Source organism: Podarcis muralis, chromosome 13 (assembly GCF_964188315.1).
Source record: "Podarcis muralis chromosome 13, rPodMur119.hap1.1, whole genome shotgun sequence".
NCBI classification, from domain to species: Eukaryota; Metazoa; Chordata; class Lepidosauria; order Squamata; family Lacertidae; genus Podarcis; species Podarcis muralis.
The window spans coordinates 42,400,458-42,422,134 of NC_135667.1; the positions used below are offsets into that span (position 1 = coordinate 42,400,458).

The 21,677-nt window shown below is 46.1% G+C and overlaps 1 protein-coding gene across 1 annotated transcript; it reads left to right on the forward strand.

Annotated features, from left to right (window-relative positions):
* The first annotated feature begins 7,386 nt into the window (after positions 1-7,386).
* Positions 7,387-17,425, forward strand: LOC114582473 (B-cell antigen receptor complex-associated protein beta chain). Its single transcript, XM_028703535.2, has 5 exons — positions 7,387-7,586; positions 10,561-10,845; positions 12,389-12,507; positions 16,052-16,093; positions 17,036-17,425. Exons 1-5 carry the CDS (start codon positions 7,517-7,519, stop codon positions 17,135-17,137), a joined length of 618 nt encoding a protein of 205 aa, XP_028559368.1. The 5' UTR covers positions 7,387-7,516; the 3' UTR covers positions 17,138-17,425.
* The last annotated feature ends 4,252 nt before the right edge of the window (positions 17,426-21,677 follow it).

Below are 21,677 nucleotides of genomic sequence, written 5' to 3' on the forward strand. Positions count from 1 at the left end.
TTTTAAAAAAATCATACTTTGGTCTTACAGTATAGATGGCGCCGAGGAATTGTTTAATTGGATCAGATTGCATAGGGCCTGAAATATGTAAGTCTCCTTTTTGGAGGTTTTTAAGCAGAGGTTGGAAGGCCATCTGTCTCGGATAATAATAATAATAATAATAATAATAATAATAATAATAATATAACAATAATAATTTATTTATACCCCGCCCATCTGGCTGGGCTTCTCCAGCCACTCTGGGCGGCTTCCAACAAAATATTAAAATACCTTAATGCATCAATCATTAAAAGCTTCCCTAAACAGGGATGCCTTCAGATGTCTTCTAAAAGTCTGGTAGTTGTTGTTCTCTTTGACATCTGGTGGGAGGGCGTTCCACAGGGCGGGTGCCACCACTGAGAAGGCCCTCTGCTTGCTTTAGCTGAGCTTCCCTCCATGATTCTGTGATTTTTAGGGGTGGTGGTAAGAAGGAAGGGGTATCGGCACTGGATTTGGAGGCAATTTCATATGTCTTCTGAGGAGCGGAGCAGAAGGGAATCCAAGCACACGCACACCCACCAACAGCAGAACCCAAAAGCACCAACTCTGTTTGTATGCGTGTATGTACACACCACGGGGACGCGGGTGGCACTGTGGGTTAAACTACAGAGCCTAGGACTTGCCGATCAGAAGGTTGGCGGTTCGAATCCCCCCGACGGGGTGAGCCCCCGTTGCTCGGTCCCTGCTCCTGCCAACCTAGCAGTTTGAAAGCACATCAAAGTGCAAGTAGATAAATAGGTACCGCTCCAGCGGGAAGGTAAACGGCGTTTCCGTGCACTGCTTTGGTTCTCCAGAAGCGGCTTAGTCATGCTGGCCACATGACCCGGAAGCTGTACGCCAGCTCCCTCGGCCAATAAAGCGAGATGAGCGCCACAACCCCAGAGTCGGTCACGACTGGACCTAATGGTCAGGGGTCCCTTTACCTTTACCTATGTACACACCACAGGTCTAGCGCACAAACTAAGACCGCACATGGCACCCTAATAGGGTCAGCCATCCTTCATGTGTTTATTGTCCCTTTAATGCATGTGTCGTGGCCTTCCTGTTACCATCCCACACAGCTGGTTTGTGTCCACCCAGTGTAGGTCTCCCCTCAGAAAAAGTTTTGCACACAGAAGGCTTTCGCTTTATCAGGATGCCATTCCTCAATAATTCTTACTCAACACATCCCTGGACTGAACCCCAGAATTGCCACTAGGTTCTGGGTTTAAGCTCTGATGAACTGCACCTCAAGTCTTAATAATGATAATAATAATAACTTTATTATTTATACATTGCCCGTCTGGCTGGGTTTCCCCAGCCCACTCTGGCCGTCTTACAGCATATATAAAACATAGTAATCCATCAAATCCGGTAATATCTGGAATGCGTTTTAAAAATTTAGATTAGAAGCCTAGCCACCTGAAGCTTTGCAAGCCAATTTCAGGTAGGAAAATGCACTTTGGAATTTATTTTTTGCACCCCAAATTAACTCCGCGTCTGTTTCAGCAGCGGCTAAGCTGACGCCCAAAATCACTGGTTCGGTTTTGTACATGCCTTTTGGAGAATGATTGGGACGCAGGTGGCGCTGTGGGTAAAAGCCTCAGCGCCTAGGGCTTGCCGATCGAAAGGTTGGCGGTTCGAATCCCTGCGGCGGGGTGCGCTCCCGCTGCTCAGTCCCAGCGCTTGCCAACCTAGCAGTTCGATAAATAGGGACCGCTTACTGGCGGGAAGGTAAACGGCGTTTCCGTGTGCTGCGCTGGCCCCCGGCCTCTTGAGTGAGATGGGCGCACAACCCCAGAGTCTGTCAAGACTGGCCCGTACCGGCAGGGGTACCTTTACCTTTTACCTTTGGAGAATGAGAGAAAAACGCTGGTAATGGGTACTTGGATTATTGCTTGAGCAAGGTGAATTTTTCTCCCAATTAAAGGTAATCTTCCTGTCCCGTCCCCTTCGCCAAGCAGAGACTACAGTTCTTTCAGGATTGGATGCCTGCATTTTAGTCAGTGGAGTCATGTTGGGGTTCTTTCTCCTTCCAAGTGGCAAAACTGGATTTTCCCACTTGCCTACTGGAAAATCTAATTTTTTCAGCTACTCCACAGAGCAGGGGGCCGTCCAGGAATTGTGTTACCTGAGACGAGAGTTTTCAACTGTGTTTACATGTGAACAGCTGTGGAAAAGAGGACTCTGCTCCATTTCAGATAGACTCTGTTGCTTGTACATTATGTGACACTCTGTGATAAAGAAAGAAAAAGCTTTAACTCCATAACATTGTGCAATGTTTTCTTTGTACATTTCTTAAAATAAACTGTAAATGAGCTATTGTTACATTCAGAACTATATGCTGGTTTTCTTCCCAACGCTCCTACCCGCACCTGCCTGCCTTTCTTGGTGTTTAAAAAGAGAAAGAGAGAGTTGATGTGGCTTAAGCCTGTCTGCAAAACAAGTCCTTTCCTTCTCGATAGGCGAAGAGCCGCTTGCCATTATTTAGATTTGAGAAAGGAAATAGCTGTTCATACTCTTACAAAAGTTGGGCGCGACGACCCACACTCTGCAAGAATCCCAGGGGGGTTCCAGGCACTCACCCATGGTCTGTGTTCCTTTGGAAAATCGAGACACGTCAGAGACTGCCGTAGGTTTAAGAAATATGGTTTATTCACCTATAAACCTAAATTTCAGTGTGCATGGAGGGAGTCCAGATCTTACAGCGTGGTCATTTCAAGAGGGACTTGTACAGCCTTGGAGTCCAAGGGACCTCTTCCAACTGACCTTCAGCCAACCTGCCCAAGATGGATCCTAGTCTTTCTTCCTCCTCCTCCTCCTCAGAACAGCCTGCTGAAAACTCTCTTTTCCTGTCACCTCACATCCCGTTACCCTGGCCACCTTTCAAACCCCCAGTTTCTGTTCACACCTCAGGGCAAGGGAGAAGGAGTTCTGTGACATTGCCAGTTAGGCTCTCTGTGGTCTTGAATTGTTTCTTAATGGCTCTCGCTTGGGCCTTAGGTTGCTGACCCCTGGTCCAGCTCTATTCCTTTCTGGGCGCCAGCTTTGTGTGCTACGATACTTTTTAAACAAGCAAGCTGAGGTCACTTCAAATGTACACACAACTGTGTCCTTATGGTCTTCCTGACAGGCCTTTTTTGCAAATTCATCCACGATTATCTGTTTTCCCCACTTGTGGGAACAGCATGTCCTTGTAGAACATTAATTCCAAAGGCACGGGGCTTGTCCCAGTAGGACATCAGTTCCAGGCAATGAAACAACGGGGAGAGAGATCCATATTTGATCGGATGCAACGCTTGCTGCCCCAAAGATGGCAGTGTGAAACTCGACTCTCTGTTGAATAGGAATGAGTGGCGAAATGGCGTACAGAGAGGAAAGGGGTCACATCGTCGCCCGTTCCTCTCTGTGTGTCAAACCGGCACTACAGCAGGCTGTCCGTATTAGCGCTTTGTTAGGAAGGAGCTGCCACACAAGGACAAAATTGCTCCCGCCGAACCGACCTCACGAACAAGCCGTGAAGATGAGCCTCAGCAGGCTTCCAGAAGAAGAAGAGAAGAGTTTGGATTTGATATCCCGCCTTTCACTCCCTTTAAGGAGTCTCAACGCAGCTAACATTCTCCTTTCCCTTCCTCCCCCACAACAAAAACTATGAGGTGAGTGAGGCTGAGAGACTTCAGAGAAGTGTGACTAGCCCAAGGTCACCCAGCAGCTGCATGTGGAGGAGCAGGGAATCAAACCCGGTTCACCAGATTACGAGACTACTGCTCTTAACCACTACACCATACTGGCACCATACACCTCTGTCCAAAACCGACAAAGGTCCACAGTTTGGCCCTTCTGTGACTCTTGCATCCGGCTATAACAGACCACTGTATTTTAATTAACAGACCACTGTATTTTAATATTTTGTTGGAAGCCACTCAGAGTGGCTGGTGAAACCCAGCCAGATGGGCAGGGTATAAATAATGAATTATTATTATTATTATTGTTATTATTATTATTATTATTATTATTATTATTATTATTATTATTATTATTATTATTATTGAAAGGCCTGCTGAGGAAGATGAGCAACTGATGAGTAGACAATGAAAAGAGAAAAACCAGAACCTTTCCGTGTTTTGGAACGTACTGCCAAGGGAGGTCATGATGCCCACAGAGAAGAAAAAGGGCTTTAGATCAGGATTAGACAAATTCATGGAGATTGGATCTGTTGGTGGTCAGAAGCCATGACAGCTAAACAGAGCCTACATGCTCAGAGGAAGCCTACCCAGACCCTCCATCATTCCTCCGGTGAAAATAGGGACATTCTATTCTACATTCGTGTCACCATCCCCACGGCCCCTATAAATGCTTACTGCCAATGGAATACAGTCGTACCTTGGATGTCAAACACCTTGGCTCCTGAACAAATCGGCTCCCGAACGATCGAAACCCAGAAGTGAGTGTTTCGGTTTTTGAATGCTTTTCAGAAGCCGAACGTCCAGCACGACTTCCTCGGCTTCTGATTGGCTACAGGACGCTCCTGCAGCCAATTGGAAGCCACGCCTTGGTTTTCGAATGGTTCCGGGAGTCGGACGGCCTCCCAGAATGCATTCTGTTCAAAACCAAGGTACGACTGTATGGGAAACGGATGGGTCTGTCTGAGCTGCCCCAACGACTGTTAGCAAGAGGCATGTGTAAAAACGTCTTGGTTATATGAGGGAGTCTTAGATGATATATGGTAAAACCATGAGGCTTCCATCAGCCCACCTTGGGCGTCAGAGGAGGGACCTGTGTCATTTCACAAGGCAGCACTTTTGCGCCAGCAACGTAGTCTCTATGGTCAGCGACTAGGACCACCGAAGGGCCCCTGTGTGTCTGCAAGAGCCGGGGCCCTTAGACCGCTCCTGCTGCCGCCATCTGTCAGGGACCTTGCTGAGGACGGCTGCATTGAGGAAGAATGGTGGGAGCCACCCTCTCCCCCTGATCCTAACCCTGAATCTCCCCAGGAACAGGAGGACAGCATAGATTTGGAACAGTGGTTTGCAGAGGGGCATTGTTCAGAAGGCAGAAGCTGGGAAATACTGGATGGGGAATAGCTAGCAGAAGAAACACTAGAAGAGAGAGAGTTCACAATCTCTGGAAAGCATTCACACCCCTTCTCCAAAGTCACAGAGAGCTCAGAAAGTGGCAGGACAGAAAGCACAGTGGGTACAAGCTCAGATTACAAAACGTAGGAGTGACGTAGATGAATAGGGACGGAGGGGCGAGTGTCCCTGGTGTGATGGCCTGGGATTCGGACTCAGATGCTGAACCTGAGAGATCCCAGCTTGCACAGGATTCCCCGCCTCCAGAACCAGCTGAGCCGGGGCTGGGGCATGAGCCTGAAGGGTCCTCACCTGTGCTGGATCCTCAGGTGCAGGCACCAGCTGAGTCTGCTCTGGCTCCTGAGGTGATGGAGGACCCATTGCCTGCAGGTGCTCCACTCTCAGCCCCGTCAGAGGAAGCTGAGGTTGCCTCTGGGTCTGGTAACCCTCCAGCCTCTCCTGAGCTGCAGACTCAGAGCAGAGAGGCGGAGGGAAGGGAACTAAGTTCCCGCAGGAGGAGTGCTTGCCTCCAGGCCAGGAGAGGCGAGTCACCAGAGAATCGGGGCCACCCTATGCCTTGGGGCAGATAAAAGCCGGCCAGCTCCAGTCCCAAGTTGTGGGAGCAACATTGTTGGTTGCTAGTTCCTGCCTGAACCCTGTCCTGCTTTCCTGCCTGAGCTCCTGATCCGCCCTGGTTCCCTGCTTGCAAGCCTCTTCCTGACTTCACCTGGCTCCCTGCCCTGCACCCAGGTTCAGCTACTACGGACTGCCTCCACGTTGCACCTTTGACCGCGGACCGGACTTGGACCTCGCCTCTCGGGTAACCCACGGGACGAGCACACCTTAATTGGGAGCACCGCCATTTCCAGGAGATGTGTTCTTTCTTCTCTCGCTGTAATTATTAAAGAGTCTAACTGTTAAGGCCTTCCTTTTGTTTGATCCTCTTATCTACTGCCATGGGGGGAGGAAACCGATTCCCCAAAGCCAGACACCATCACTGTTGTCAGATGCGTTGAGTGGAGCTGAGGACTGCAGCAGTGGCAGCAGGAATCCCTCCTCTCCCCTTGGGTCCCGCTGTGCCACCATGAGGGTCCAGGCCTCCTCCTCCTCCTCCTCCTCCTGCCTCCAGCCAGTCCATGACAGTAGCGCATGGTGAGGAACATCACATGAATGCAAACGCACACACACCCTTTCCTGTTATCTTCACACCAACACCAGGCCGGGCAAAGACATGGGGTGTGTGTGTGAATTTGATTCAGTTTGCATTTAAAGCTGAATCTCAAATTTGCACGTTCCGAAAAAATATGAGAACCGAATCACAGCTCAAAATTCACCCAGATTTTGCAACGTCAGGTTCTCTGAGCAAATAAGCTGCCCAAAAATGAATACATATGGGGAAAGTGTGCATAACTGTGTGTGTATCGCTGAAAATAATATACAAGAATGCATTCCAGTCGGGTGGATTGTTTGCAAAAGCATGCACACTGCATACAAAAAAAGAATTTGTTAGGTGAAATTTGCGCTAAAAGGGTGGAGAATTTTCGCGAGGATTTTAAAGCAAAAATGGCAGATTGCTGCAGAAATGTGGAGCACTAGATTCAAAATGGAGGAAATGAGAAATGGAGAGAACCAAAACTTACTGATCCTTCAGCCCTAGCTGAAAGACCAAGGTTACTCAGTGAGCTTTGCGGCTGTGTGGGTCTTCCTGCTCCTAGTCTTTCTTTTCTTTTTTTAATAACTTGATTCAAAATTAAAACAAAACATATTATCCAGAAACATATCACCCTTATTTCCCCCCACAAAGCCCACCCCCCACCCCCCGACTTCCCTCAGTTCCAGTCTTTGATTTGTCTAAAAATGCTGTTTTCTGCATGTTACACAGTTGTATAGATCCTCAAACTATTTAGCTGATTATTATCAAAAAAAAGTTTGTGAGTGTTTATTCAAAGCCAGCCAAGGAGTCCAGCTCGCTTTGTTGCATTTTCAAATACTTTGTAAAGGGTTCCCATTCATCTTTAAAGTCACAGTTATCCTTGTCCCCTAGCTTGTATGTCAGTTTTGCCAACCTTGTCTAACACTCTTAAATACCACTACACTTCTGTGTAAATGCGTCTGCCACAGGTGCAGTAGTATGCCAGCCTGGGGAAAGGTCTCTGTCCCAGCTATATGCTTAACCTACCAATGGCCGCTTCTCCATGGCAGTCCTGTCAGTCAAACTGGCCACCCGTGGCAGCCCCTGGTCACATGACAGAGTGCGCCCTGCCCAAAGGGTCTGCCTCCATCGCAGCTGCATTTACACGGGCAGGAAACAGAAAATCGGCAAGGGAGAGGCCTCGGCACTTTCAGTTTTTCAAAGGCAGAACTGAGAGCTGGTCGTGTTTTTGCCAGGTCTGCAGCTGGGCTCGAGTTGGCATCTTCAACTGGCAATGGCTCCTTATTTCCTCCGGGTCTGCGGAGTGTTCTGGGTGATGTTGGGAACCTGCTTTGTGGTCACAGGTATGGCTGCTTCTCTCTCGTCTTCTGTTCCCTTCAGTGAAATGGGCCTGTCGGTTTATTCAAAGCACGACGGCAAGTTGAGGTGACAGCGGGCCTGTCTCAAGCCAGATGTTGCTGGACTCCAGCTCTCAGTCAACATAGCCAATGGTCAGGGATGAAGGCAAGGACATTGACTCCTTGGGGTGAGACACTTTGGGGGCCCCTATCTTTTTTTATGGTGCTGGGCCCCCTCAATATTCTTTTTTTTTAATTTAAATTTTTATTGATTTTAACATATAAATTATAAAATGTACTACAAAACTTATCACTTATACAATCTTTTTAGACTTCCATCAGCACCTCTGATCATCCCCCGTTTTAACCACTTCCTATGCATTTCTTAACTTTATATTGCCTTTACATCTCTTAACAAATCATCCTTCCCCTTCTCCAATTTTGCAATACTTCCAGTAATACTCCTCACAAAACTTCTTGCAACCCTGTTCTTCACAAATACTTTTCAAATAGTCCGTTAATTTACTCCAGTCTCCCGTGAATCTCTGGTCCCGTCGGTTTCAAATCCTTCCTGTTAGTTTATCTAATTCTGCATAGTCCATGGGCCCCCTCAATATTCAGAGAGCCCCATGCCCAATGTCAGAACACCGCATCAAGACCCCTCTAACGTCCGGAGAAGCTGGCACCTCTGGAAGAAGCAGAGTTACAGCCTAGCAACATCTGGAGGATTACAGGTTTCCCCTCCCTGGATAATTTCTAAAAAGAGAGAGACACTGGGCCTCAGACCTGCCTAAAAACTGAAGTTCTCTCACTGTAAATCGGCTGGTGGGGAGGCCCTTTGGGGTATTGGATGGTTCCTGCCCCCCGCAGTAAACTGGACTACAACTGCTATCATCCCTCACCACATTCAGAGGTTCTAGGTTTGGAAAGACTGCTGTGGACAGGGAGCTCCTGTTGCTCTGTCCCAGCTTCTGCCAACCTAGCAGTTCAAAAGCACGCCAGTGCAAGTAGATAAATAGGTACTGCTGTTGCAGGGGTCCTTTACTTTTACCTTTTACCTATATGCGAAATAACATTGTGCCACCAGATGGCACTGTGGGGTCTCGTTTTTCTCTACCTGTTTTCCCTGTTTAAATTTACAACACGTTTAACTGAAACACTTCTTTGATGTGTCTAGATCAGGGGGCAGCAAACTTTTTCAGAAGGGGGCTGCTCCACTGTCCCTCAGACCTTGTGGGGGGCCAGACTATATTTTGAAAAAAATAATGGATACTTCCTACGCCCCACAAATAACCCAGAGATGCATTTTAAATAAAAGGACACATTCTACTCATGTAAAAACACCAGGCAGGCCCCCAAAATAACCAAGAGATGCATTTTAAGGACACATTCTACTCATGTAAAAACACGCTGATTCCTGGACCGTCCGTGGGCCGGTTTGAGAAGGTGATTGGGCTGCATCTGGCCCCCCGGGCCTTAGTTTGCATACCCATGGTCTAGATCCAGCCAAGGTCTGTGCACGTTGGAAGCCTCACAGTGTAAATGGAGGAGCAAAACAAGGAAATCCAACCAGGTTACAGGACGTGTGCAGAAGTGTAGGAACTGAAAGGGGAGAGATGCTAGGCTAGAGAGTGGTGAACTCTTCCAGTTGTTTTGAGCCCTCTGGGCACTTTTCAGTTTGGAGATTTAGCCCTAGAAAACTGGGACCAAGTTTAAGAAACTGTCATCTGATGCACTGTTGGCTCCTTCAGCTGGTGGGGAGGTTCTTTGGGGTCCTGGGTGGTTCCTTCACCTCCCCAGTCCGTTCCTGTTTGGACCAGACAGGTCTGGGACCAAGGTGGGACCTTCTGCATTTTGCTTCTGGGCGGGGCTCCCAAAACACCCCCTCAGTCCCCGATCACCTGACACAGTTGTGCTAACTGGGGATAGACTTTCACAGAAGAAAGACCAGGAGGAGTGGCTGGGTGTGCAGTGAGCTCTGTCAACAAAGAGTGCAGTACTTCCTGCCCACCTGTTTTGAATTTGCGGACAAACCTAAAATAAACCAGTGCCTGGTTAGATAAATAGATAGAGAGATAGATAGGTAGATGATAGATGATAGATAGATAGATAGATAGATAGATAGATAGATAGATAGATAGATGAATTAATTCATTTAATTTTAAACAACTCATAAATACATGATATGATTACAGTAGTACCTCGGGTTACATACACTTCAGGTTACAGACTCCGCTAACCCAGAAATAGTGCTTCAGGTTAAGAACTTTGCTTCAGGATGAGAACAGAAATCATGCTCCGCCGGTGGCGCAGCAGCGGGAGGCCCCATTAGCTAAAATGGTGCTTCAGGTTAAGAACAGTTTCAGGTTAAGTACGGACCTCCAGAACGAATTAAGTACTTAACCCGAGGTACCACTGTATTACCAAGTTACCAAGAAGATAAATAAATTGCCCAGACACACCTTCTCCTGGAATTTATGCTTCCAAAACTGTACTGCTTCATTTACAATCGGGGCATGCCCCATAAGTTCCTGCTGAAATTCGGTAACTTTTCCCAGTTAAAATAAAGGATTACTAAACTATAATCAATCAAATATCAGCAAGTCACACTGCATAAAATACCACACAACATGCAAAACAAGGATCAAATTGAGAAACAAGGGCACAAAACTTACAAAACTGATTTTTTATAAATATCCCTGAACTCTTCCCTCCTCCCATCTGCTTTTGCTGTTCTCAAAGTGATATAATCATAGTCTTCCTCCTAGGGCTGGATGGTGGAGCGGGGTTTAATTAAGGACTCAAATTTCAAAGTTGTGCTCACATTTGAAACCTGTGTAAAATGTGGTTCCAGTTAGACGTTAAATCACCGGAGAGCTTTGCTATGTCTTGTTTTGTTAAGAAGAGAGAGATCTCTTCACCTCTGCCCTCCCTTTCGCCGCCATTTTGTGGTTTCTCACCTTTTCTGCACATGCTGTAGTTTCGGAGAAGGCGACGCGGATACGCTTCATCGCTGCCCGCTGGGGCAGCCAAGTGTCCTTCAGGTGCGTTTCCAGCTCTCCGGCAAATTGGTACAAAGAGACGGAGAAGGGCAAGCATCAGGAGATGGTGAACACTTCCAGAGTCCAGGTGTTGAGGAACGAATCACTGGTCCTGATGCACATCAGCAAAATCCAGCACACCGACAACGGCATCTACTTCTGTGAGAACAACAAGACGCGAATTAGTCGGCAGCAGTGCTGCGGCACTGAACTGAGAGTCATGGGTGAATAGCTTTAATTTGCTTCAATATTCCTTTTTCCTGCTTCCAAGGTCCTGTAATTTGTGGCTGTGAGCAACCATGAAGCAAGGCTCTGCCTTAAAGTCTGCCTTTCCTGGGCACAGACCCTGCAAGTGTCCCTATTTTCCAGGGACACCGCTGATTTACAGAAGCCGTCCTGGTTTCTGATTTGATCCCAGAATGTCCCACTTTTCCTTAGGACGCTCCTATTTTCCTTGGAGAAATGTTGGAGGGTATGGAGTTATCTGACCCCTGAGCCATCTGAAGGCAGTTCTGTATAGGGAAGTTTTTTTAAAAAAAAGTTGAATGTTTTATTATTATTTTTTATATGTTGGAAGCTGTCCAGAGTGGCTGGGGCAACCCAGTAAGATGTGTTGGGTATAAATGGTAAAATTATCATTATGGAACGGGGTGTCCCTCTTTTCATCAGGCACATGTCGGGAACAGCCACATATTCACAGGAAAAAGGTATTACCTAGCATTTTGGATTGTTTTTGATCCCATTTAGAGGCCCATCCTTGCTCTGTTCATTCAAAGGGCAGGATTCAGTTAATGAGTCTTGTTAGTGGAAGCCCAGAACAAGGATGTCCATTTGTGCAATGGAGCTTTCTTCCCTCATCTTGCTTCACCCTCCAGAATTGGCTCTGGAAAAGTGGAGGGCATAGCTGTCAACTTTACCCTTTTCTTGCGAGGAATCCTATTCAGAATAAGGGAATTTCCCTTAAAAAAATGAAAAAGTTGACAGCTATGGGGGTGTGTCTGGGAGAGAAATTGGCTCTGGGTGAGACACCCCCCGCCAAAATGGAGGAGATGGGTGGGGTTGTTCCTGTCAGGAGCTTGTCCTACTCTCAAATAGGACCCTGGCAGAGACACATGCCCAACTGGCATGTTCCCTCCCTCCTGGTTGTTCATTCGGGAGCTTCGAAAGCTTTCTTCTGCCTGAACATCACAGCGACTGATGCCAACAGACACCAGCACACTTAGGGATCTGCAGAGTTTTCGCAGCTTGCATAACAGACCTCAGCAATTCAGCATTTTGGCTAATCTACTTTATTTACATATAAACACACACGGAGCACTGCAACATGGCTCCCTCTCTCTCTAGCATCAGACTGCAAAGAGAAAAAGAACAAAGGACAATAGTCCTACTTCACGGAACACAGGAACACAAACATCCTGTCTCCATCGCTTCCCACTCTGATTCAAAACATACACCATCATGTGATAGACAACAATCCCATGACTGCAATCATGGAGCAGGAATTCTAACAGTTCCATCCAGCAAGCCACAATGCTTACACTGATATAACCATCACTGTAGCACAACACTGGATTCCACCAGAGCCCTGGATGCTTATGCAAATACAAACCACGCCCACAGTCGCACTGCATTGTGGGCTTTGCAGTCTGTTGTATATTATAGCAGGGAGCTGTTCCCGTTCAAAGATGGAAAGGAAACCATAGTGACATTGCAGCCAAAGATGACAGACTGAACTAAGTAATGAGCTTATCTTGTCTTTGTTCTAAGGTATCAGCACATTTCAGCAAGTGCAGAATCGAAACACCCTGAAAGATGCCATCATCGTGATCCAGACCCTTCTTATTGTCCTGTTTGTGAGTGTGCCTGTGTTTCTAACTATGGGGAAGGTAAGTGAATTGGGCCCTCCTGTGGAAATGCCAAATTCTGACATCGCTGGTGCTCAAGCGCTGCTACAACGCAATGATGTAGTCCTAACATTATTTCATTCATTTTAATAGCCTGGTTTTTTGTGTATTTTTGAGACATTGTGCGTATACAGTACTAAATACAAACAACCCATTTGCAACAAGGCCATAAAAACCGACATGTGGCAAGTCTTTTAAGGTTCAGCCTGCAAGTAGCATCAGCTTGATCAAACTGGGAAATCGCAGCATATTGTGTTTTTAATATTCGGTTGGAAGCCGCCCAGAGTGGCTGGGGAAACCCAGCCAGATGGGCAGGGTATAAACAATAAATTATTATTATATTATAGCGCTGTTTCCTGACTGCATGCAAAGCAGAGCCAACAGACCACAGCCACTGGGGAGCTGGTTCCACAAAATCAGAGCTACTGTGAAAGAGGACCTGTTCTGTACAGTGGTGCCTCGCAAGACGAAATTAGTCCGTTCCGCGAGTCTCTTCGTCTTGCGGTTTTTTCGTCTTGCGAAGCACGGCTATTAGTGGCTTAGCGGCTATTTGCGGCTATTAACGGCTATTAACGGCTTAGCGGCTTAGCGGCTATTAACGGCTTAGCGGCTTTAAGAAAAAGGAAACAAACTCGCAAGAACTCGCAAGATGTTTCATCTTGCGAAGCAAGCCCATAGGGAAATTCGTCTTGTGGAACGACTCAAAAAACGGAAAACCCTTTCTTCTAGCGAGGCATTTGTCTTGCGAGGCACCACTGTACTTTCCCAAGTCTCACCTCCCATGTAGAGAGACTGGGCTTTGCACAGAACCTTCATGACTGACCCTACTGGGTAGCCACTTCTTGTTTCTAGCATGGCATTGCAGAAATGTAATAGACAAGAGATCAGATGCTGGGACAGATATTTAAGAGAGAGCTTGAATGGGTGTCAGGTTCCATGAGTTCTCAGAACCCCAGGGGGTCTCTCACCCACAGTGACCCCTCTGGTGGGTTCCTTATTCAAAGAATTTAGTTGCTCAGTTTCATCATAGGACCCTGGTCTATTCTGTTATGTACGCAGTCCTTCCTTCTGTCAATCTTTCCTCTCCTTCTTTTCCTCTTAGTAGCTCGCCATGTCAGCTTAAAAGCCCAAGCCCCCTTTTTCTTATTCCTCTTTCCTTTACCCTACACTTTGTCCTCGCTGGGGCCAAGCCATTTCCTCTGCCATTCATCCCTTTCCCCCTACACTTCCTCTGTCTTCTCCCTTTGTGTTTCTCTCCTCCTCGCCCTCCTGGCTTCCTCTGTACTTCTCTTCTATGTTTCTTGTCCTCCTTCTCCTTCATGTTGGGACTGGCAGCAGGCACTCAGCAACACACCAACTTTTAAAGAGCTGTTCTCTGCATCCATCTCTGCACAGCTCCACTTCTCTTGAAAGCCAGTGTGGTGTAGTGGTTAAGAGCGATAGACTCGTAATCTGGTGAACTGGGTTCGCTTCCCCGCTCCTCCACATGCAGCTGCTGGGTGACCTTGGGCTAGTCACACTTCTCTGAAGTCTCTCAGCCTCACTCACCTCACAGAGTGTTTGTTGTGGGGGAGGAAGGGAAAGGAGAATGTTAGCCGCTTTGAGACTCTTTTGGGTGGTGATAAAGCGGGATATCAAATCCAAACTCCTCCTCCTCCTCCTCCTCTTCCTCCTCCTCCTCCTCCTCTTCTTCTTCTTCTTCTTCTTCTTCTTCTTCTTCTTCTTCTTCTTCTTCTTCTTCTTCTGGTCCTGATGCCTCCAGGTTTTGCTGGACTAGCCAAGGAGCCTCTTGGAGTGAGTGAGTGAGTGAGTGAGTGAGTCAGTCAGTCAGTCAGTCAGTCAGTCAGTCAGTTTTATTGCACATAGCCAAAGGCTGCCGCAATGTACACAGAATCATTCAACAATTAAAAGGAAATATACTGGATTGATACAAAAAACTTAAACAATTTATATTATCAGGACATTACCTACTCTAAACAGAGCTATAAAAGTACCTTAATATACAAGTTAAGACATTAAACAATAAAATTTATAAGCTAAAGTTATCACATGGCCACTAATATGTTAAAAAATAATGTTAATTAATACAATGTGCAATTATATTCAGAGTTTGGTGATAAAGATAGAATACAGCTTGATGTAGATAGGGTCAAATAAATTCATCTCCTTTACAGTTGGTGGCTACCTTGGCTATATAATTTGCTCTAATTTTCCTAGCGGCAGTTGCAAAGAGTGCTAGATGTCAGGTCACATACTTATCTGTGTCTGTGAGGAGATATAAAATCATGTCAGAGGGGTTCTGGCCAGGGGACCTTGTCATTATAGGTGCTAAAAATATTTCTCTTGCTTCATTATATAAGGGGCAGCGCAAGATATGATGCATAAGGTCCTCTACTTCATGACATCCCCTAATGCAAACACGTTCGTTTGTTGGTATGCCTCTGTGTCTCCCATCTCTATAAGCAGAGTTTATTGTATTTAATTGTAACTCTGTAAAAGCTTTCCGACGTTGCACAAAAGTCAATTCGTTAAAATAAGATGTATGTTCATAGGCCTCTCTAAGTTTAAGATATAATGGGGCGCATGTAGATGTGTACATAGAGTTTAGATCATTTTTAGTTGCCACTGCCCTTATAGAGTCTGATTGTGCTCACCAAGGACTCCTTCGCAATGGGTTTGGGGCCTTCTCAAGATGTACGGATTAATCTGAATCACCCATGAAGTCCCATGAAACTGTGTTGCTTGGTAGTGTGCATAGGTATTTTTAGGCCATCTTTAGCTGAACAAGTGCAAGTCTGGCTCCATGTTTTTGTAGGCCTTTAGGCAACACCATCTCGCTGCCCGCCAGCCCTGGCACTGCCCCTTCAGCATCATCTCTGGCAATTTCCCCAAAGCCCTTGTTTCAGACAATCCTGCTCAGTTATTCTGCTGATTCCCACCCAACATTTGCCAAGGTGAGGGACGCTTCACTAGCATAGAATCACAGAATCATAGAGTTGGAATAGACCACAAGGGCCATCGAGTCCAACCCCCTGCCAAGCAGGAAACACCATCAGAGCACTCCTGACATATGGTTGTCAAGCCTCTGCTTAAAGACCTCCAAAGAAGGAGACTCCACCACACTCCTTGGCAGCAAATTCCACTGTCGAACAGCTCTTACTGTCAGGAAGTTCTTCCTAATGTTTAGGTGGAATCTTCTTTCTTGTAGTTTGGATCCATTGCTCCGTGTCCGCTTCTCTGGAGCAGCGAAAACAACCTTTCTCCCTCCTCTATATGACATCCTTTTATATATTTGAACATGGCTATCATATCACCCCTTAACCTCCTCTTCTCCAGGCTAAACATGCCCAGCTCCCTTAGCCGTTCCTCATAAGGCATCGTTTCCAGGCCTTTGACCTTTTTGGTTGCCCTCCTCTGGACACATTCCAGTTTGTCAGTGTCCTTCTTGAACTGTGGTGCCCAGAACAATTCCTTTTCAAACAGAGACTCAACAGCTTGGAATAATGTGACACTGTTTCTCCTTCAGGGTGATGGCAAGGATGCATCGGCTGAGGACCACACTTACGAGGTGAGCAACAGAGTGAGGTATTTTCAAAATGGTAAAGCTGGAAAGTGGGGTAGTCCATCTTGGGCAGGAGAGAGAAGAGAAAGTACAGGAATTCATTCAGACATCAGCCAAGGTAGGGGCAAACAGAGCCTGGCTAGAAGCTGTTAGTGGAGCACTGGGTTCGGAGAAGTGTTTATCTTGCAGAAGTGATCACTTACTGGTGCTTTGGGGGTGGGGACAGACAGTATATTTGTGTCAGCATCTTCACACAAGTGAAAGAGAAAAAGGAGGAGGCCTAAGTGAATAGGGGAAGACAATGGTGTTTGAATATGGCATGATCTGTGTTCAGGTGACTGCTCAGTGCTTTAAAACAATTGTGTGCCTGTTGTCCGGCGAGAGAGAGAAAAAGTTCACAGAGAATGGACATAGGGAAATATATTGCAATCCAAAGCCGTACCTGTAAATTTGTGTGGTTCTGTAATGTCATTTGGATCCAGCCTTTTCATTGGTACGTTTGAGGAATTGGGGGGTGGGGTGGGGCGACCCAAACCAAAGCAATTACAGCAAACCAACACAAAAATATTGTCACAAATGTGAAAGTCACATTTGGTTCATAGTTATTACAAATCATACATTTCTGTGATTGTGGGGTGGGAAGATAGAACGCTGGTTTTTGCCCCTTCTACCTGCTGCTTCCCGTTGATGGTTGCCACCCATAGCTGTCAATGTTTCCCTTTTTTTAAGGGAAATTCCCTTATTCCGAATAAGATTCCTCGCAAGAGAAGGGAAAAGTTGACAGCTATGTTGCCACCTGGGTGCATTTTGGCCAAGCTGAACTGTTTTCAGGTGTGCAAGCCATTGCTGGTGATTTAAAAGACAGTGATTGATGAATATGTATTTGTCTAGGGCAAGAGTGGATCCCTGCCTTTGTATACAAACTTTTTCCCTTTTGCTTCTTCACAGGGGTTGGCGGTTGAACTAGCTGATACATATGAAGACATTTGTACTTACCAGGACAGAGTAACAGACAAGTGGAATCTGGGAGAGAGTCCAGGCGAGGAGTGAAACGTTTTGCAGCATTTTTGGCAAGGTGTGCCACACCTGACTCGGGAACAAGTTTTGCTTGGCTACAGTGCTCTCGATGCAGCTCTCGCTTGCTTGCTTAGCTATCATCAGCCGAACTGCTAGATCAAATGTGCTACTCCTTCGCTCCAGATTCCTTGGGCGTTGGGTTTGTTGTTAAGAGGCACCCAAAGCTGGGGTAGTGGCAGACCCTACTTAGGGAAGCTCCCCTCCTACCTTCCCCATACAAGAGGAAAACACACAATTGTCAATAATAAAATCTGAGCATGGGTTTGATTCTCACATATGTTTTTTCCCCCTAACATCAGTTTGCTTGCCATAAATGTGCCTTCTAATTTGAATGGGTTTCCTCCCACACATGCACACACCCTGAATTCTTGAAGCTGCTAGATTTAGGGTGGTTTTTAAAGGAAAGCCGGATATTAGAAGTGTCAAATTCGGTAAGCCAATGCCAAACGCAGGGATGGGGGAGCCATTCAGTTCAGTTCTCATTTAAAGGTGAACCAATGTAATCTGCAAGGGACACGGGTGGCGCTGTGGGTTAAACCACAGAGCCTAGGACTTGCCAATCAGAAGGTCGGTGGTTCGAATCCCCGTGATGGGGTGAGCTTCCGTTGTTCGGTCCCTGCTCCTGCCAACCTAGCAGTTCGAAAGCACGTCAAAGTGCAAGTAGATAAATAGGTACCGCTCTGGTGGGAAGGTAAACGGCGTTTCCGTGCACTGCTCTGGTTGACCAGAAGCGGCTTAGTCATGCTGGCCACATGACCCGGAAGCTGTACGTCTGCTCCCTCGGCCAATAAAGCGAGATGAGCGCCACAACCCCAGAGTCAGCCACGACTGGTCCTAATGGTCAGGGGTCCCTTTACCTTTTTAATGTAATCTTCATGTTTTGAAACAATATGCAAACTGAAACACAGCCATCCCTCGAAAGGCAGGCCGCTCTGAATTTTGCAGTGCAGTTCTTCAGCCAAGTGATATGCAGAAAGATGCATATGCTAAAGCATAGCGTGCAGAAAAAATGCACATATTGGTGAAAATGATATACCACAATGCATTGTATTAAGGGGAACTGCTTTGTCAAAATGTGCATAATAGTCTAAATTTCAAATAAACATGTATACTGGGAGCAATTTTCCTAATTTAATAATGGAATAATGGAAAAGCGGAATAGAGATAATGAATATTAAATCAAATCTAAAATGTGAATGAATTTTCATGAATTGCTGACGTGTGAAAATGTGGAGTCCCAAATATAAGTTTGGAAAAATTAGAAGCTGAAATTGATAGGTTCACCGATCTCGAACCAAACATTAGTACTTTAAAACTAACCAAGAAGTCATTAAGGCATAGCACACAATCTATTGAAATGTCCTGTCATCTGGCCAGGACACTCCAAATTTATATCACCTTTATGACCCCCTCAAAAGATTTAATGTATTGCCATTTGCAGTTCTGCAAGGTAGATTTTCGAAAATCCCATATTCTGAAAGGCACTGCCTTTGTGGCACAAAACAGGTTGAATCTATCACACATGTTTTATTTTATTGTCCATTTTGTGTGTGTGTGTGTGTGTGTGTGTGTAGGGGATCTATTTCACCGACTCTTCCAGGGTGTCCTTTCTGCTGAATAACTGTAGGAATGACCTTGTGGAGAATGTGGTAAGATTTTTCGTGACGCCATGAAACTACATCACCCTAGGTCCCAAGAGCCACCATTGTATCTCACGAAGTCTGGACAGCTTTATCCTAAAGTATCTCCTATTACGACTCACTGCCAGTGTTGTGTTTTGATCCATGTATACGACACACTCTTTCAATGCCAATAAAGGAGACTGAATTCAATTAAATTGAGGAGTCCTGTCACCAAAGCTTCAGTTTCACAGCTCAGACGAATCTCAGCAATGCTTGTGCAAGAGAACTTCCCTTGTGCCTTTATTTTTCAAAAGTTGCTATCCAATAAAATTTTCAAAAGTGATCTTTAAGCTTTTCAAAATTATAAAAAGAGTTCTAAAGCTGATTTATTCTATTATTTAATTTTTGAATATGTGTGCCGGTGGGACCTGTAAGCAAAAGTTTCCATCTAGAGTTTTGCTGATTTTCCAGTTCTCCCTCCGCCCACACTTGTCATGCATTCCACACCCACTGAGCATGCTCAGTCCACACTTGGTTCTTTTTGAGTTCCCAATCTTAGGATTCTTTCTGAAAGTTTTTATACCCCATTGTGCACAGCTGGTACCATTTTGGCTCTGCAATAACCACTCACGGCCTGAAAGCCAGAAATGGGGGAGACTGTGTTTCTTTCAGCTCTGGAGTGGATTTTATTGATCCAGAAAAGGAGGGGGGGGGCATGAGAAAACTGTGTGGAAGTTGGCACCATTGTCGGAAACTGTGTCTTGAGGCTCACATGAGAGAAGTATAGCAGTGGAGAGAGGAACACATGGAGTCTGGGACGTATTGCTAGCTTGTTAGGTGGAATCTTGTTTGGCCACCTGGGATGTCTCTTCGAGAGCTTATGGCCACAGCCCCAAAGAGCAGCAGAAGTGTTACTGTGGATGAAGATCCTAGCCCACTCTCTGATGACTCAGAAGTGTGGGGTACTTGCTTCTGAGTGGATTAACTGGAGAGAATAGCTGCAGCCTGCCTGGACCACAAGCTTAACATGAGTCAACAGTGTGATGTAGCAGTGAAAGAAGCTAATGCTGTTCTCCTGGTATGCCCCGGGGAGGTCCACAAATGACAACATTTTGGAGGTCCCAAGTCGCAAGGTGGTTAGACTGGTCTCAACTAGGGCCAGGGCCTTTTCAGTACTGGCCCCGACTTGGAGAAACGCTCTGTCTCAAGAGACCAGGGCCCTGCGGGACTTGACATCTTTCCGCAGGGCCTGCAAGACAAAGCTGTTCTGCCTGGCCTTTGGTTTGGACTCAGTCTGACCCTTGTGTCCCCGTCCCCCCACCTTATGGTTTTGATCTATGGGCTACTTTTAAAATGAGGCTGCATTTTAAACTGCATTTTAACCTATATTTTAAATTGGGGTGGGTTTTTTTTTTTTTTTTTTTTTTTTTTTTTGCATATTATGTTTTTACTGTAATTTTATTGGTGTTAGCCACCCTGAGCCTGGCTCTGGCTGGGGAGGACGGGGTATAAATAAAATTTATTATTTTTATTTTTTATTAGGCTGAATCAACAGCTTCTGACTGGATCCTGGAATGTCCTGTTTTTCGGTCCCTTTTTTGGTCCAGAGACAGCCGGCTCACACCAGACCGTCAGACTGAAAGACACCTCGTTTTTTGGTCTCGCTCTCTGCCACAAATCAACTGGCTCGCGCCAGAGTGCCAGACCAAAAGACACTTGTTTTTTCAGTCTTGCGCTCTCGCACGGATCAACTGGCTCCCACAAGGGCTCAGGACCAAAACAAAAAAGAGCATTGCAATTTTGATCAGTGGGATGTCGAAGGGTACACATGCTGATGTTCAAAGCAGAGGAGGCCCAAGCCAGAAGGAAACAGTGGCAATTTATAATTATACAACACCCTGGAGAGAACACACTTGAACGGTACCAAAGCCCCTGATGATCTTTTGCTAGGAGTTGGCGGTGCTTCACAGTGTTTCCTCTTGTTTTCGCGTGGTTCACCGAAGCAGATCTCTTTCTTTCCTGTCATCTTGCGTGACTAAATAACTCCCCCATCTGCAGTGGGGAAATGGGTATCTGAGGCGGGGGTGGGGTGGGAGGCAGAAATGTCACACGTTCATTCGGGCAAGGCAATGGAAAGGGGACTTTACACAAGCAAGTTTCAGTTCTGCCCGCCATGCCTCACCCCTCCATCGCCATCTTAGCTTTGAGACCCTCGTTGGTCTCTGAGGTTGTACTGACTCCAAGGACCTTGACCATAGCTGTCAACTTACAGATTTGAAAATAAGGGACCAGCAGCCTCAAAAATAAGGGATCAGCAGCCAAAAAAAGGGATCAACAATTACTTTAATAAAATACATATTTTGTTGCATGCAAATGGCTTTAGATACCTATTAGGTCCATAAATTACCATATAGCATATATTCAACACAAAAAAACAGCAACAATTTGCTGTTGACAAAGCACAGCTGGACATAGAAAGGGCCCCATTACCTTCAGTAGCTTATTTAAGGGACATCATCAATAAAGGACAGCAGAAGGACATGGCACTGGGATAAGGGACTGTCCCGCCAAATAAGGGACGCTTGACAGCTATGACCTTGACTGCACGTTCCTTTCAATGGGTGGCGATTTCTTAGCCCTTCAGTGAAAAAGTGTATTAATTCAAAATGGAAAACAGCAAAGAAGCAGAAACCCTGTCAGAAAAACAGACCCAGAACTTCTCCTGTTTCAGCCCTTGTCATGCCTTCCATCCATTTCCCTCCTCCACACAGATATTTTCCCTCCTTTCGGTCTGGTTTGTTGGTTCTAGGGAGGGAGTGAAAATTCTGCACGTTTGCATTTTAATTCCAGCCAACGTAACTGTTTTCTTAATATTTATGTGCCCGGTCATT